The sequence below is a fragment of the Eurosta solidaginis genome, chromosome 2 (genome assembly GCF_040869045.1).
Source record: "Eurosta solidaginis isolate ZX-2024a chromosome 2, ASM4086904v1, whole genome shotgun sequence".
Taxonomy (NCBI): Eukaryota; Metazoa; Arthropoda; class Insecta; order Diptera; family Tephritidae; genus Eurosta; species Eurosta solidaginis.
In genome coordinates, this window is record NC_090320.1 from 279,599,238 (window position 1) to 279,612,302 (window position 13,065).

General features: G+C 38.8%; 1 protein-coding gene across 1 annotated transcript; it reads right to left on the bottom strand.

Moving 5' to 3' along the window:
• Positions 1–886: 886 nt before the first annotated feature.
• prd (paired) lies at positions 887–12,490 on the bottom strand. Its single transcript, XM_067770081.1, has 2 exons — positions 12,130–12,490; positions 887–3,865 (listed from the first exon to the last, which is right to left on the bottom strand). The coding sequence occupies exons 1-2, from the start codon at positions 12,194–12,196 to the stop codon at positions 1,866–1,868; spliced, it is 2,067 nt and encodes a 688-aa protein (XP_067626182.1). The 5' UTR covers positions 12,197–12,490; the 3' UTR covers positions 887–1,865.
• Between the last annotated feature and the right edge of the window lie 575 nt (positions 12,491–13,065).

The following is a 13,065-nucleotide window of genomic DNA, read 5'->3' on the forward strand; positions in this document are numbered from 1 at the left end:
TGCGAAATTTAATTTTTTCAACTTTTTTTCGACTTCAATTTTTAAAATTGTTTTCATGACCTACTAAAAAAATTTTCATATGTATTTTTTTTTTTTTTTTTTCAAAAAATGTTATCGCCAAACTTTTTAGCGGACATTTTTGAATCGGACAGGGTATACATGAAAATTTTACAACGAAATGAAAATTTTTTTAGTAGGTCATAAAAAAAAACCTTAAAAATCAAAGTCGAAAAAAAGTCAACAAAATTAAATTTCGCAGGCTGGAAAATAATTTTTTTAGGTATGCGTAGTGGAACTTTTTTTCCTGAGCCCAAATCCTATCGAAAAATCGATGGCGCGATATCGGTTGATAAACCGACCCAGTCTAATGTACATAGGTAATTTGAATTCAGAATGTTATAGTCTGAACTTGATTCTTCAAGACCTTATCAATTTACCAATTGTTAAATATCTAAAAAATCGCACAATTTTTTTATTTATGTATTCGACTTGATATAATCTGTCTGATTTTGGCTAATTGTGCCCAAAGCCCAAAATATACATGTGTGCAGAAGTTCTGCTAGATTTGGCGCTGCACTTTTGTTTTGCAGACAAATGTGCAGTTAAATCTATCTGGCAACCCCGTACGGCGACTTAAGTTAAATTTCAAATTATATTTCCAAACTCATTAAAAATTAATATCACTAAACGAAAATAAATTTAAAAGTCTAAATAGATTACGTTTAAGTGCATTTTCATATTTAGAATATACAAAAAGGATAAAACTTACTGGAAAATATTAGCTTATATGGCAGTTTGTTTTGCGCTTATTGGGATAACAACACCTGGTACTGAATTCGCCTTGGTACCAGGTGTTGTTATCCCAACAGCTGATTGCTTCTTCTTGATTACATCCCATACAATGCCTTGTACTCGAATATATTAGTTAATCTAAATCAATAAAAATTTTGTTTTGGCTTGACATTCTTCTGCACGGCAAATTGGTTGAATTCGCTTTGCCACCTTGGCAAGAATAAAACCCGGAAAATTTTATACAAAGGCGAATTCGGTACAAGATGGTATTATCCCATCAGCTGATTGCTTCTTCTTAATATTTTCCACGCACCGCATTGGTACAGCAGAATGTCTGTAAAACGCGACGCAAAGTCCTTTGTAGTGGCCATTCTGTACTGCGAATTGGGCTGAACTGGATTTGCTATAAACTTGTATGGAATCGCTGAAATCTTACCGCGAATAGAAACAGTCGTCAAATTATTCATAGCAAAAATTAAATATGCTTTGGGTATACAATTTTCTTTTTACCATAACTTCGTTTATTTACTTACTTTAATGACAATTTATTTCAATTCCTATTTCTAATAAAAAAAAGCCTCATAATAACCTGAATTAGAATTACATACGTTACATCAACTGCTATCTTTTAGAAATTTCTTTAAAAACTCTCCTTATCAGAAATTGTTTCAAGAACCCCCTATCGCTATCCGTTGAAGAACGTCCAACCTCAGAGTTTTGACCATAAACGCCCTATCTCAGCTCGAAATGTATTGAGCATATGCTGGTTAGGGCGTTTTTTAAACAAATCATGCGTTTTTGAAAAGGGTTTTCTTCAAACAAGTTCTGAATCAGGACGTTTTTCAAGATTTTTCTGAGATAGGATATTTTAGAAGCGACAACAGAGATAGTGTGATATTCCACCCATCAGTCGATATGTTCTCTCAAAAATAGCTCTCAGCAGTCGCAGGGCAAAGCTATCTATCAGCTGTTCCAGTCAACTGTCAACTCATTTCAAGCACTCCAGGTGCTCAAAGAAACCAAACCAATGATATCGAAATAATAAAATTGGATTTTCGCCCGCCTACATTCACTTAGTACCACGAATGATAGAATGGCTGCGGCACAGTGGGATAGTTCATCTTGGATGGTGTACTAAAACCTGTACTAGCAAAATTTTGCTGCATAAAATGTGCCGAGCTGCCAGCTGACGCAGAGCTCATATTCCCCGCCGCCGATGAACCATGATGATGATGGTAACTCAAATGTGATGACGCGTATTGTGCAGCTGCAGTAACATGATGATGTGCATGTGGATGCGCTGTTGGTGTATGAAAAGATGAGGGTGCAGCATATTGTGGGTGATTGTGATGTGTGGTAAAGTCAGCGCGTTGATGATGAAACATCATATGCGCCGCGGAAGAGCTAGTGGCGCTATTATAACCTGCCGCATCTGTTAGGTGTGATGAGCTCGAGTTCAATGAATCTTCGGGTGAGAGCGGTGCATTGGGTCGTGTAGCGCCAATCGAAGACATCGTTGCAGATTCATTGTGATGTGTCATTGTGGCATTCCAGCTGGTATAGAGATCTTGCATTTGTTGTTGTGGCTCTGATTTCAGTGTACTCTGTAATTCATCAAGATCGTTGGTAGTATGATTTGAAGCGCTACTGCTGTTGTTGTTGTTGCTTACACTGTTGTGCTCACCGCTAGCAATGACTGCTGTTAAGCTATTAGGGGTAGGTGGTAATTGTACGCCGTTATTAATGTTCGTAGCGCTAAAAGTTGGTGAGACTGATGATGCATTGGGACTTTCATCACTTTGTGTAAGCAACTGTGGCGGCGATGAGTCTGTAACAGAGTCAGGTGTGTAGGTGAGATTGTGATTGTTGGCGTTGTTGTTGTTATTAGTGCTACTTTGGCATGTGTGCATATTACTGCCGTTGTTGTGGCGCATTAGCGGCGACATCGTTTGATATTGTGCATGCAGTGACGCGCCAATATCATCGCTATGTTGCTGATGAGCGTCATTCGCACCCGCATTAGCGCCCAGTAAGCTATGCGCCGTTGGTAAAGTATACCCAGCACCGTTCGAACTGTAAAACTGATGTGGTGGAGTTATCACTGCACCCGCACTTGCTGCTACAGCAGCCGAACTTGGTGTTAGATTCGTGGCTAACGGCGGTGGTGCTGTGGGATGTCCGGCATAAAAATCGTAGACTTGCTGCTGATAAGCTGCAGCCATTGCGGTAGCTTCTGACGACACCGGCGGCATCATGCCAGCAGCAGCAGCTGCTGCAGCATAGTTATTTGCAACTGCAGCAGCAGCCGCTGCCACTGGCGGAAGTGGCGCATAACCACCGGTTAAACCATTAGTACCGCTGCCACCCGACGTTGTTGGTCCCGAAGTGTTTTGCTTGCGTAAGCGTGCACGTCTATTACTAAACCACACCTGTATACGAGCTTCTGACAAATTTGTGCGTTGCGCTAATTCTTCGCGTGTATAAATATCTGGGTATTGTGTGCGCTCAAAAGAACGTTCCAACTCTTCCAACTGCATTGCCGTGAATGTGGTGCGACTGCGTCGTTGCTTACGTTTCAAAGCGATACCAGGTTCACTTTCACAATCGGAAGCATCCTCATCGGATGGTTTGTGTGAATGTTCAGAGCTTGAGTTGGTTTTTTGTCCTTCCTCGTCGGATGGTGCATCACGTCCACGTACCAAACGCGATATCGCCGAGACGGAGGGTGCTGTAGTGCGATCGCAAATGCCATCACGAATCAATTTATCACGTATTTCCCATGAGAAAATACTCGGATTTTGACGTTTATACTCTTCTATGCGGTTCTCGATTTCTGGTGTTGCTATGCGCGGTTTTGAGCCTCCAATTACCCCCGGCCGTATAGAGCCGGTCTCTTGATAGCGATTAAGTATCTTTGAAACACAACCGTGTGAGACACGTAACTGTCGCGATATAACGCATGGTCGTATTCCCTCGGCAGCCATTTCGACGATTTTCAAGCGTATATTATTGGGTAATGGGCGTCCATTGATGAATACTCCACCTAATTGATTAACGCGTCCTTGACCGGCATCTGTGAAAGAGGAAAAATTTGGGAAATTTTTTAAAACTTATGGCAATGTTAGGCATTTTCGAAGCATATGTGCTATTACAGACAGCTATGATCTAAGCAATAGTTATGCTTTTAGTTTTAAGTTTAGCATTAAAATCTCTATAAAATTTTCCAAATAGCGTGACCCTTTCTACTACGTGGCAGAGTCCTGGGGAAGAGTATTTGAAGCGCACTTTCAATGTAGTTTAACTGACCTTCTGGTTGTCCATTCTTAATCTCGACACTTAAGTCTCCGCTTCTACAAGCCGTGTGGAGCTTTCGGTCACAGGCAGAAATAGAACCTATTGTTTTGGATCCGTAATAGGGAAGGCGACGGGATTAAGTAAATGTTTACTAAAGCGCAACTTTGTGTACAATTCAAATGTGTTCTGGACTCGACATAGTCTCCTACGATGCTGCACTGGTGGTAGCGGGTTTATACCTAATTAATCTTCTAAAACCATGTCTCAATGCTGCTAGCGATGCATAGTTTTTTCAGTAATCGATTGAAGGCAAATCTTCATACGCTGTCTGAATGGGATGTCTCCAATATATAAAAATAAAAATATATGTCAAAAGATAAATAGATCACACCCAGATTTATTTGGTTGACTTGGTCACTACCTACATCGATTCAAACACGAAAAGACTGGTCATTGCTAGTATTTTGTTGAAAACATGAGAACCTAGTTCCAGCATACTGTCAGCACTCAGTAAATGCTACTGAGCGAGCTCTTTCGCTGCTACCCTAATTTCAAACCTACCAGACCACGGACGACGTAGTTCGCAGTTTTGGCCAATCTATGATGAGCTGTGTTATTATATGATGTTTAAGAACTGGTGCAAATCAGAGACCGCGGACCTTTCCAAACGTACGGATCACGCTGTTGGGCTGATCACGACTAGTGGCGAATAATTACGACGCCGATTATGAATAGTAATAAAAGCTGTCAGAACAAATCTAACCTAGTACGCATAGATACGGATTGAAAAAAATTTAGTACCAGCCTTCAAGTTTGCTAATAAGAACTGGAATATACTTGGTCTGAAATATTTTGGATTAGACACTCTGATTGTCGACAGAAATAAGTTCACCTGAAAGTACTTCAACTTCTATATCTTCAGGCAAAGTAGTTAGTTCATGGATTGGAAACTAGGGCTTTCCAACTACCCAGCCAATACGGCCCGCACTAATACAGAATATACAAATTAAATTCGCGCATTGCAGACTTGGAAGCTTTACAACGGTCCAGGTAGTGTCAGTAGAGTACGATAAAGAAATGAAGTCACGATTTGGGAACGAGAGGGTTATCCCCTCGCCCGGACAGTTCGACTGTACAGAGATTCAGTTCGTTTGCGTCGTGCCGAAGGTCTTATACCCTTCATAAATGCAACTTAGCTGTAACTTAATTGTGTTTTTCAGATCGAAGACGAGCACTCTGCACCTTAATCCATATCAGTCTTAATTTTGCGTATGGTGGATGTTTAATGTTTTACTAGTAAGTTTTTCTGATGTCGCCGTCCTACTAAGAATATTGACGAAAATCGTCCCCTTATCTGTAGAATCGGTTGTATGAGATATTTGTAATAAAATGTCCGCTCTTAACTTTCTCTACTCCCACATTTCCTCTTATTCTCACTCACCATCTCTCAGTTCATTTTCTTCTGCCACCCTTTTCTTTCATTCGCGCTTACTATCCTTCTCTTGCACTCTATTTGCCTTGCATGTGTTAAAAATCTTAGAGAATCTCGCCTATTTTCCTCCCATTTTTCCATCTTTTTTGCCATATTCTACACATTCTCCTCCTTCCTTTCTTTGTTAAGCCTTCCATTCCCATATAATCTCCCACTCTTTCTACCTCCGGCCCCTCTCCCTTTCCTACTAACGCTCTATCATGAATACCTCCCTTATTCCCGAAAACTCCTATATATACCGCAACAGCTTCGGTACTGTATCGTGCTTGTTTTGAGGAATGAGAGTATGGGACCGTTTCGGTGTCATTGATTGAATGCTTTCGGCATAATTTTGGTGATCGTTTTCGCAATAGTTTTACGTCTAATACTACAATGACTGGGGCTCTTTCTGGATTACTTCGAGACCGTTTAAGAATTGTTTTTGGGTTTCATTTCGGGATATTTTTGGGATAGCTTCGAGGCCATTTTAGGATTGTATTTGGTTTCATTTTGTGATTATTTGGGGATGCTTTCGGGACAAATTTGAGATTGCTTTGGTTTTGTTAAATGATTTCGTGAATGCTTAGGGACAGTTTCGGAGTAATTTTGCGATTTTTTTTTTGGGAGCGTTTCAGGAATTTTTCAGCTTCATTTTGATACTAATTTTGGGTGATTTGGGGCCCATTTTGGGATAGCTTCAGAATAGTCTTTGGATGATTTTGGAATTATATTTGAATTTGGGAATGTTTTCAGGATCATCGCGGAACTAATTTGAGATACAAAAAATTTTTTTTAATTTTAAAGTTTCTGTTTATTCTGTAACGAATTTTGGTTTTGGTAATACAACAGAACTTAAAAATGGATCATGAAAATTTTGCTTATTATACTCAGCTGAGCAGAGATCACAGAGTATATTAATTTTGTTCGCATAACGACACCCAGCAACGGCATAAACTAATCGAGATAGATATAGATTTCTATATATCAAAACGATCTGGGCGAAAAAAGAAATTCATTTAGCCATGTCCGTCCGTCCGTCTGTCCGTAAACATGACAACTTGAGTAAACTTTGGAGGTATCTTAATGAAATTTGGTATGTAAGCTCCTGGGCCCTCATCTCAGCTCGCTATTTCAAATGAACGAAAAAGGACTATAACCACGCCGACTTTTTCGATATCGAAAATTTCGAAAAACCGAAAAAGTGTGATAATTCATTACCAGAGACGGATAAAGCGATGAAACTTGGATGAAGTAGAAAATTAGTAAAATTTTGGACAATGGGCGTGATACCGCCCACTTTTAAAAGAAGGCAATTTAAAAGTTGTTCAAGCTGTTATTTGGCAGTCGTTGAAGATATCATGATGAAATTTGACAGGAGCGTTACTCCTATTAATATATATGTATATGCTAAATAAAAATTAGCAAAATCGGATAACGAACACGCCCATTTTAAAAAAAAAATAACTTTAAAAGTCAAATAAATAAAAATAAAAATTAGCAAAAGTCAAATTTTAACAAAAAATTGAATATCTTTCGAGTATATAAGTAAATTGTGCCAACATTCAACTCCAGTAACGATATAGTGCTACAAAATACAAAAATAAAAGAAAATTTTAAAATTGGCGTGGCTCCGCCCTTTTTCGTTTTATTTGTCTAGGATACTTTTAATGCCATAAGTCGAACAAAAATTTACCAATACTTGTGAAATTTTGTAGGGGCTTAGATTCTAGGACAATAACTTATTTCTGTGAAAACGGGTGAAATCGGTTGATGCCAAGCCCAGTTTTAATACACAGTCGACCGTCTATCCTTCCGCTCGGCCTTTAACACAATAACTTGAGCAAAAATCGATATATCTTTACTAAACTTAGTTCACGTATTTATCTGAGCTCACTTTATCTTTGTATTAAAAATGGGCGAAATCCGACTATGACCACGCCCATTTTTTTGATATCGAAAATTTCAAAAAATGAAAAACATGCCATAATTCTATACCAAATACGAAAAAAGGGATGAAACATTGTGATTAGATTGGTTTTTTGACGCAAAATATAACTTTAGAAAAAACTTTATAAAATGGGTACCATATTAAGTAGAAGAAAATGAAAAAGTTCTGCAGGGCGAAATCAAAAGCCCTTGGAGTCTTGGCAGGAATACTGTTCGTGGTATTACATATATAAATAAATTGGCGGTACCCGACAGATGATGTTCTGGGTCACCCTGGTCCTAGGTCGCTATCTCGAAAACGCCTTCACATATACAACTAAGGGTCACCCCCTTTTAAAACCCTCATTAATACCTTTAATTTGATACACATATCATAAAACACATTCTAGAGTCACCCCTGGTCCATCTTTATGGCGATTTCTCGAAAAGGCGTCCACCTATAGAACTATGGCCCACTCCCTTTTAAAATACTCTTTATTACATTCCATTTGATGCCAATGTAAGACAAACACATTCCAGGGTTACCCTAGGTCCATTTTCCTACATGGTGATTTTCCCTTATTTTTGCTCCAAAGCTCTCGGCTGAGTATGTAATGTTCGGTTACACCCGAACTTAGCCTTCCTTACTTGTTTTTTTTTTTTTTTTTTTTTTTTTTTTTGTTAGAGAATAGTGCCATTTCGCTGTCCATGACTTTATATCTGAGTGCACATTAAAAAAAAACCTTAAGAATAATTGTTGGAACTCACAACAAAAGCACAGTATGTAATAAAAACAAATTTCCCAATTGCGCGAAAAACTGCAGGAATGCTTCTACTGGATACATAGATATGCTCAAGATTGTTTCAAACAGCAAATACTAAATCAGGTAAAATAGACCCATCAAGTAGATTTTTAGTATTTAGTGCGTATGCGCACGCCCTCGCTTAGTCATTTTTGAATGACTACAAGCGTTTATGACAAAAACAAAACCAAAAGATAACAATTGACTTCTACGAAAGTTGGTAGTGAAATACTGTTTTGGAACGGTACAAGCTCACACAAAGATCGATCACACTCAGCACTGAAACTCTGCTAACTGTGACTGTTAATGGTTTTAATAGGTGAGACAAAATCTTAAACTAGCAAGAAAGCGAGCCAGCGCATGAGCCAACATGCTGTTTTGTTGAGAGGATGTTTTGGTAGCCAAGGAAACATGAGGAGTTAACAAAGAATTGGTTAGCCGTCGTAATTTTAATAAAAGTTATGTTATCCGATGCACTAAGCGTTGAGAAAATATTGAGCCTTGGTTATTCCTTTAATGATATGGGACGAGGTATGGCACAAACCAAACAGGATTATGATTAAATAACAGACCTTGGTCGAAAAAAAATTCAGCAATAATGCTAACCAAGGCCAAGCAATTGTAGTGTGAGGGACAGCTGAGTCAATTTCGGTAACCTCTCTTGTGGACCTTAGTCAGTTACCGACTTGCAGTTCTGAAAACCAGTGGATTTGACACAGACCGACAGCATCTCAGACCCAGAAACCGCACTATATATTTTCGAATGATTTTGATGCGATGAATCGAAATCTGGCCTCAAAATTGCTCCAGCAACTCTGGTTTTCGAGATATCCTAACCTAAAAGTGCAAAAACACCGTTTTTGCCCATATTTGAGGTTATGTAGCCTTGCAGATGTTTTCCTTCACCAAAATTAAAGGATGGCATATTTAAATACAAGTCTTCTTCTTTCAAATGGCGTTGAGTTTGCTCAAATGCTTCGTTGAGATATGGCATTTTTAAATTTTCATGTTTCTAAATTTAAAAATGCAAGAAGCATTGCGCATCCTAGAAAGGTGGTGTGATACGAAAGAATTGTCTATCAATCCTAATAAAACTGTCCTAGTATAGCCTTTTATCCGGAGAAGATAACTTTCTATACCCATAGCCATTATTGGGTGGCACCGAAATCAGAGTTTAAATGGAAGCAAAATATCTAGATTTAATACTGTTGTGAAGCCAATGCTCTCCTACGCTTTGTGGGCGAATACCATGCAAAGAACAGCAATAACAAAACTAAGCTAATTGCATCGTATAGCTTGTATTGGCATAACGGGTGCGATGAGAATGTCCCCTGCTGATGCGCTTAGTGCTTAAGTAGAAATACCACCCTTCCATATTCTAATAGAGGGCAAAATAGACCAATAGGTCGCAGTGCTTAACCTCACAACATATCTATCTATTTATTCAAATAGACGAGGAGGTAGCACTAAGACTACAAAATATCTCTCAGCTAAAGAGCGGAAGCATGATAGGGAATATGAAAGTAATAAGACATTTTATAGGAACTCTCGTTTTGCAACTACGTGATGCAATAGCTCTTACTCTTAGAATCTCACGGAATATTAAGGTGTCCATTCTTTGTGTCCAGAATTCTTTGTGAAACAGGGAATCCATATACTACTAATTCAGAGGTCTGGTTCGCGGATGGATCGAAGTTTGATGACAGAAAAACGGGAGCTGGTATTTATGGGCCGAACTTGAAGAAATCGTTACTAATGGGATGATACCCCAACATTTTTCAAGCAGAATTTCCATGCAATAGAAGTTTGCGGTAGAGAATGTCTACGAAGAGGCTTATGCTCGATGAGTATCTTCATTATGTCAGACAGCCAGGCAGCCTTACGTGCCTTGCAGTGTTACAAAATTGCTTCTAAGCTAGTGTATGAATGCATTTCAATCATTAATTATCTGGGAACCAAAAACAAGGTTTTTTATGTAGAGTTCCCGGGCATCAGGGACATGAAGGGAATGAACAGGCCGATTAACTAGTGAGCCCGGTTATATAGCATCGTTCTTTGGCCCAGAGCCCTTCTGTGAACTCTCAAAGGTACACACTAGGGAAACCATAGATAACTTGCAAGCAAAACAGTTCAGACAACATTAGAATAGACTGCCCAGGCCAAAGACACGTCTAGTTGTTTATGCTCCCAGCAACGATACTATAAGCCAATTTCTTTAATCTAAGCAGAGAGAATCTACAAACTCTCACTGGGTGGTAAACTGGACAGGGTAGTCTGCTATAACACCAAGGTATGTAAGTTAAATCTATTATATGCAGGAACCTAACGCTTTTATGAGCTAGAGGATGAAACGCCGGTTCACATTCTCTGAGAATGCGTCGCTCTGGCAAAGCAGAAACTCCCCCAACTAGGTGGCGTTACTCTGAATCCCTTCATGATATGGAGAGTTACCTAAATACAATAAAAGCCTCCACATACAGTAATGGGCTGAAAGGTTAAGCACAATAGATCTAAAGGCTTATAATAACAATAATGAATGAAACTGCACCGGCTTAGACGTCATACCAATCGAGGATGACTTGGGCTTTATTTGTATTTCTTATTGACGGCGGTTAACGTGCGGAAAGGACAGGCAAGCTTTATTGAGATATAGCCAAAATTATATAGGCGATTTAGAGCCCAATTATGAAAGAATGAGATTTTAGCAATTTGAAATATGTTAATTAATATTAAATAATAATAAACTCATCCCAACTGTCGCTTATCGTTTCAAGAGTATATCAATATTCGTCACATCAAAAACTTCTATAAAAGACTATCCTAAAACTTCTTGCCGACAGCACTTGGGATAAAGATAAAGAAACCCTCATTGCAGCTTACAAAACAATTAACCGTTCGATTGCATGCTACGCGTCCCCGATATGGTCGCCAAGCCTAAAGGTTACGCACTGGAAGAAAATACAGGCCTGCCAAAATACTGCCCTCAAAACCGCTACGGGCTGTCTTCTTACGTCCCCCGAACACCACCTACACAATGAGGTGAAAGTACTCCCCATAAAGGAGCGAAATGAAATGCTGAACAAACAGTTTCTATTGAATACCCAGAAACCTGGGCATCCCAACAGACATCTGATTGATGAGGCTACACCTCCCAGGGGTTTAAGGGATCATCTCCATAAGCATTATGAGGAAATACGGCTCCAGAGGACACAACTGTATGAAGCTAAAAAGCACAATCAGGTCCTCAGTGATATCCACAAACAAGCGTCGGAACTCTATGCCGGGTATTGCCCGGCGAATCCAGTACTTAATATAGAAAAATACCCAGAACTAGCAGAAGAGGAACTCACTCTCGCTAGGGAAACGTGTCACTCTAGCTCAACTTCGATCTAGTATAGGTAGTGTAACAGGTTAAACTCTTACCTATCCAGAATCAACCCGGAAATACTAAATGTATGCCCTGCTTGCAATGTTTCCCCACATGACACCAACCATCTCTTGAATTGTAATGTGGAACCAACGCCTCTAACAGCTCTCTCACTATGGTCCACCCCTGTTGAAACAGCAAGTTCCCTTGAACTCACATTAGAGGACATTTATCCCCACATGAGACCAACCATCTCTTGAATTGTAATGTGGAACCAACGCCTCTAACACCCCTCTCACTATGGTCCACCCCTGTTGAAACAGCAAGTACTACAATAACACAAGAGAACTACAACGAATTAATCAATGTTGTCTATTTGTATGAGTTTATTTGAAGCAATTTTTAATTTATAATTTATTTAATAATTTTTTTTTTTTAATTTGTTAAAAATTGTCTAGTACATACATTTTCCTTACCTTGCATTGTGGTATAGCCATTGAAGAAGGGTCTATGCATTGCGGCAGCAAATGCAGTTACAGTCATTTTATGCTTAGTTTCCAACTTGATCTCAAAAATGTGTTTTCAATTCACTAAGATTTGCTAATTAGCAACAAATTTATAAAATTTTTTTTTTTGTCCAAAAGTTTAAATTTTATTTATTACACTTTATAGAGACAACAATTTTTAAACACGACTTAGCACTTTTTAATGAAATATTTTTTTGCATTGTTTATGATTTTTTGTTTGTTTATTAAGCACTAAAATAAAAATAAGATTGACGGGCGAATAAAAATTTGCAAATTTGCGAAACGAACTCAATTCGTTGCGTATGTTGTGCTATCCGTCTTGCTGCAACTTCATAACTGACGAAACACGTCGATCTTTTGCCAAGATCATCGACTGTCTGCATGTGCAGGTTGCTGGAGAGTTAAGGGTGATACCAACAACAACATACATACAAACAACCAAATGTACAGAGAGTACTTTGAGGCAAGGAATAAAGCAAAAAAAACCGGTTGAAGTCAAACATCAATTGCGTTGGTGGTGTTGATGGTTTGTGGAGGTGCTGGTGGTGCTGGTGGTAGGTAAAATTTCTTCAAGATGCCCGCCATTGCTGTCAGGCAGGTAAAATATGCCACCAGTAGTTTGAGTTAGTTTTTTTCAACACAGCACTACTGACAGCCAATCGCAAGCATTGAAATATTTTCCTTCTCTTTTTCCATTACATTTTCTAATATCATTAAAATTTATGTATGTAAATATTTTTTTGTTTTTTTTTTTTTTGTTTATTTATTTTATGTGCTTGTGAGCCACACAACGCAACGGAGTCATATACTTACATACGTCAAAGTTAAGGGGCGTGATATTGGTGATGCACATAACCAGAGCCGGGGTAACCCGTTACTTTGAAA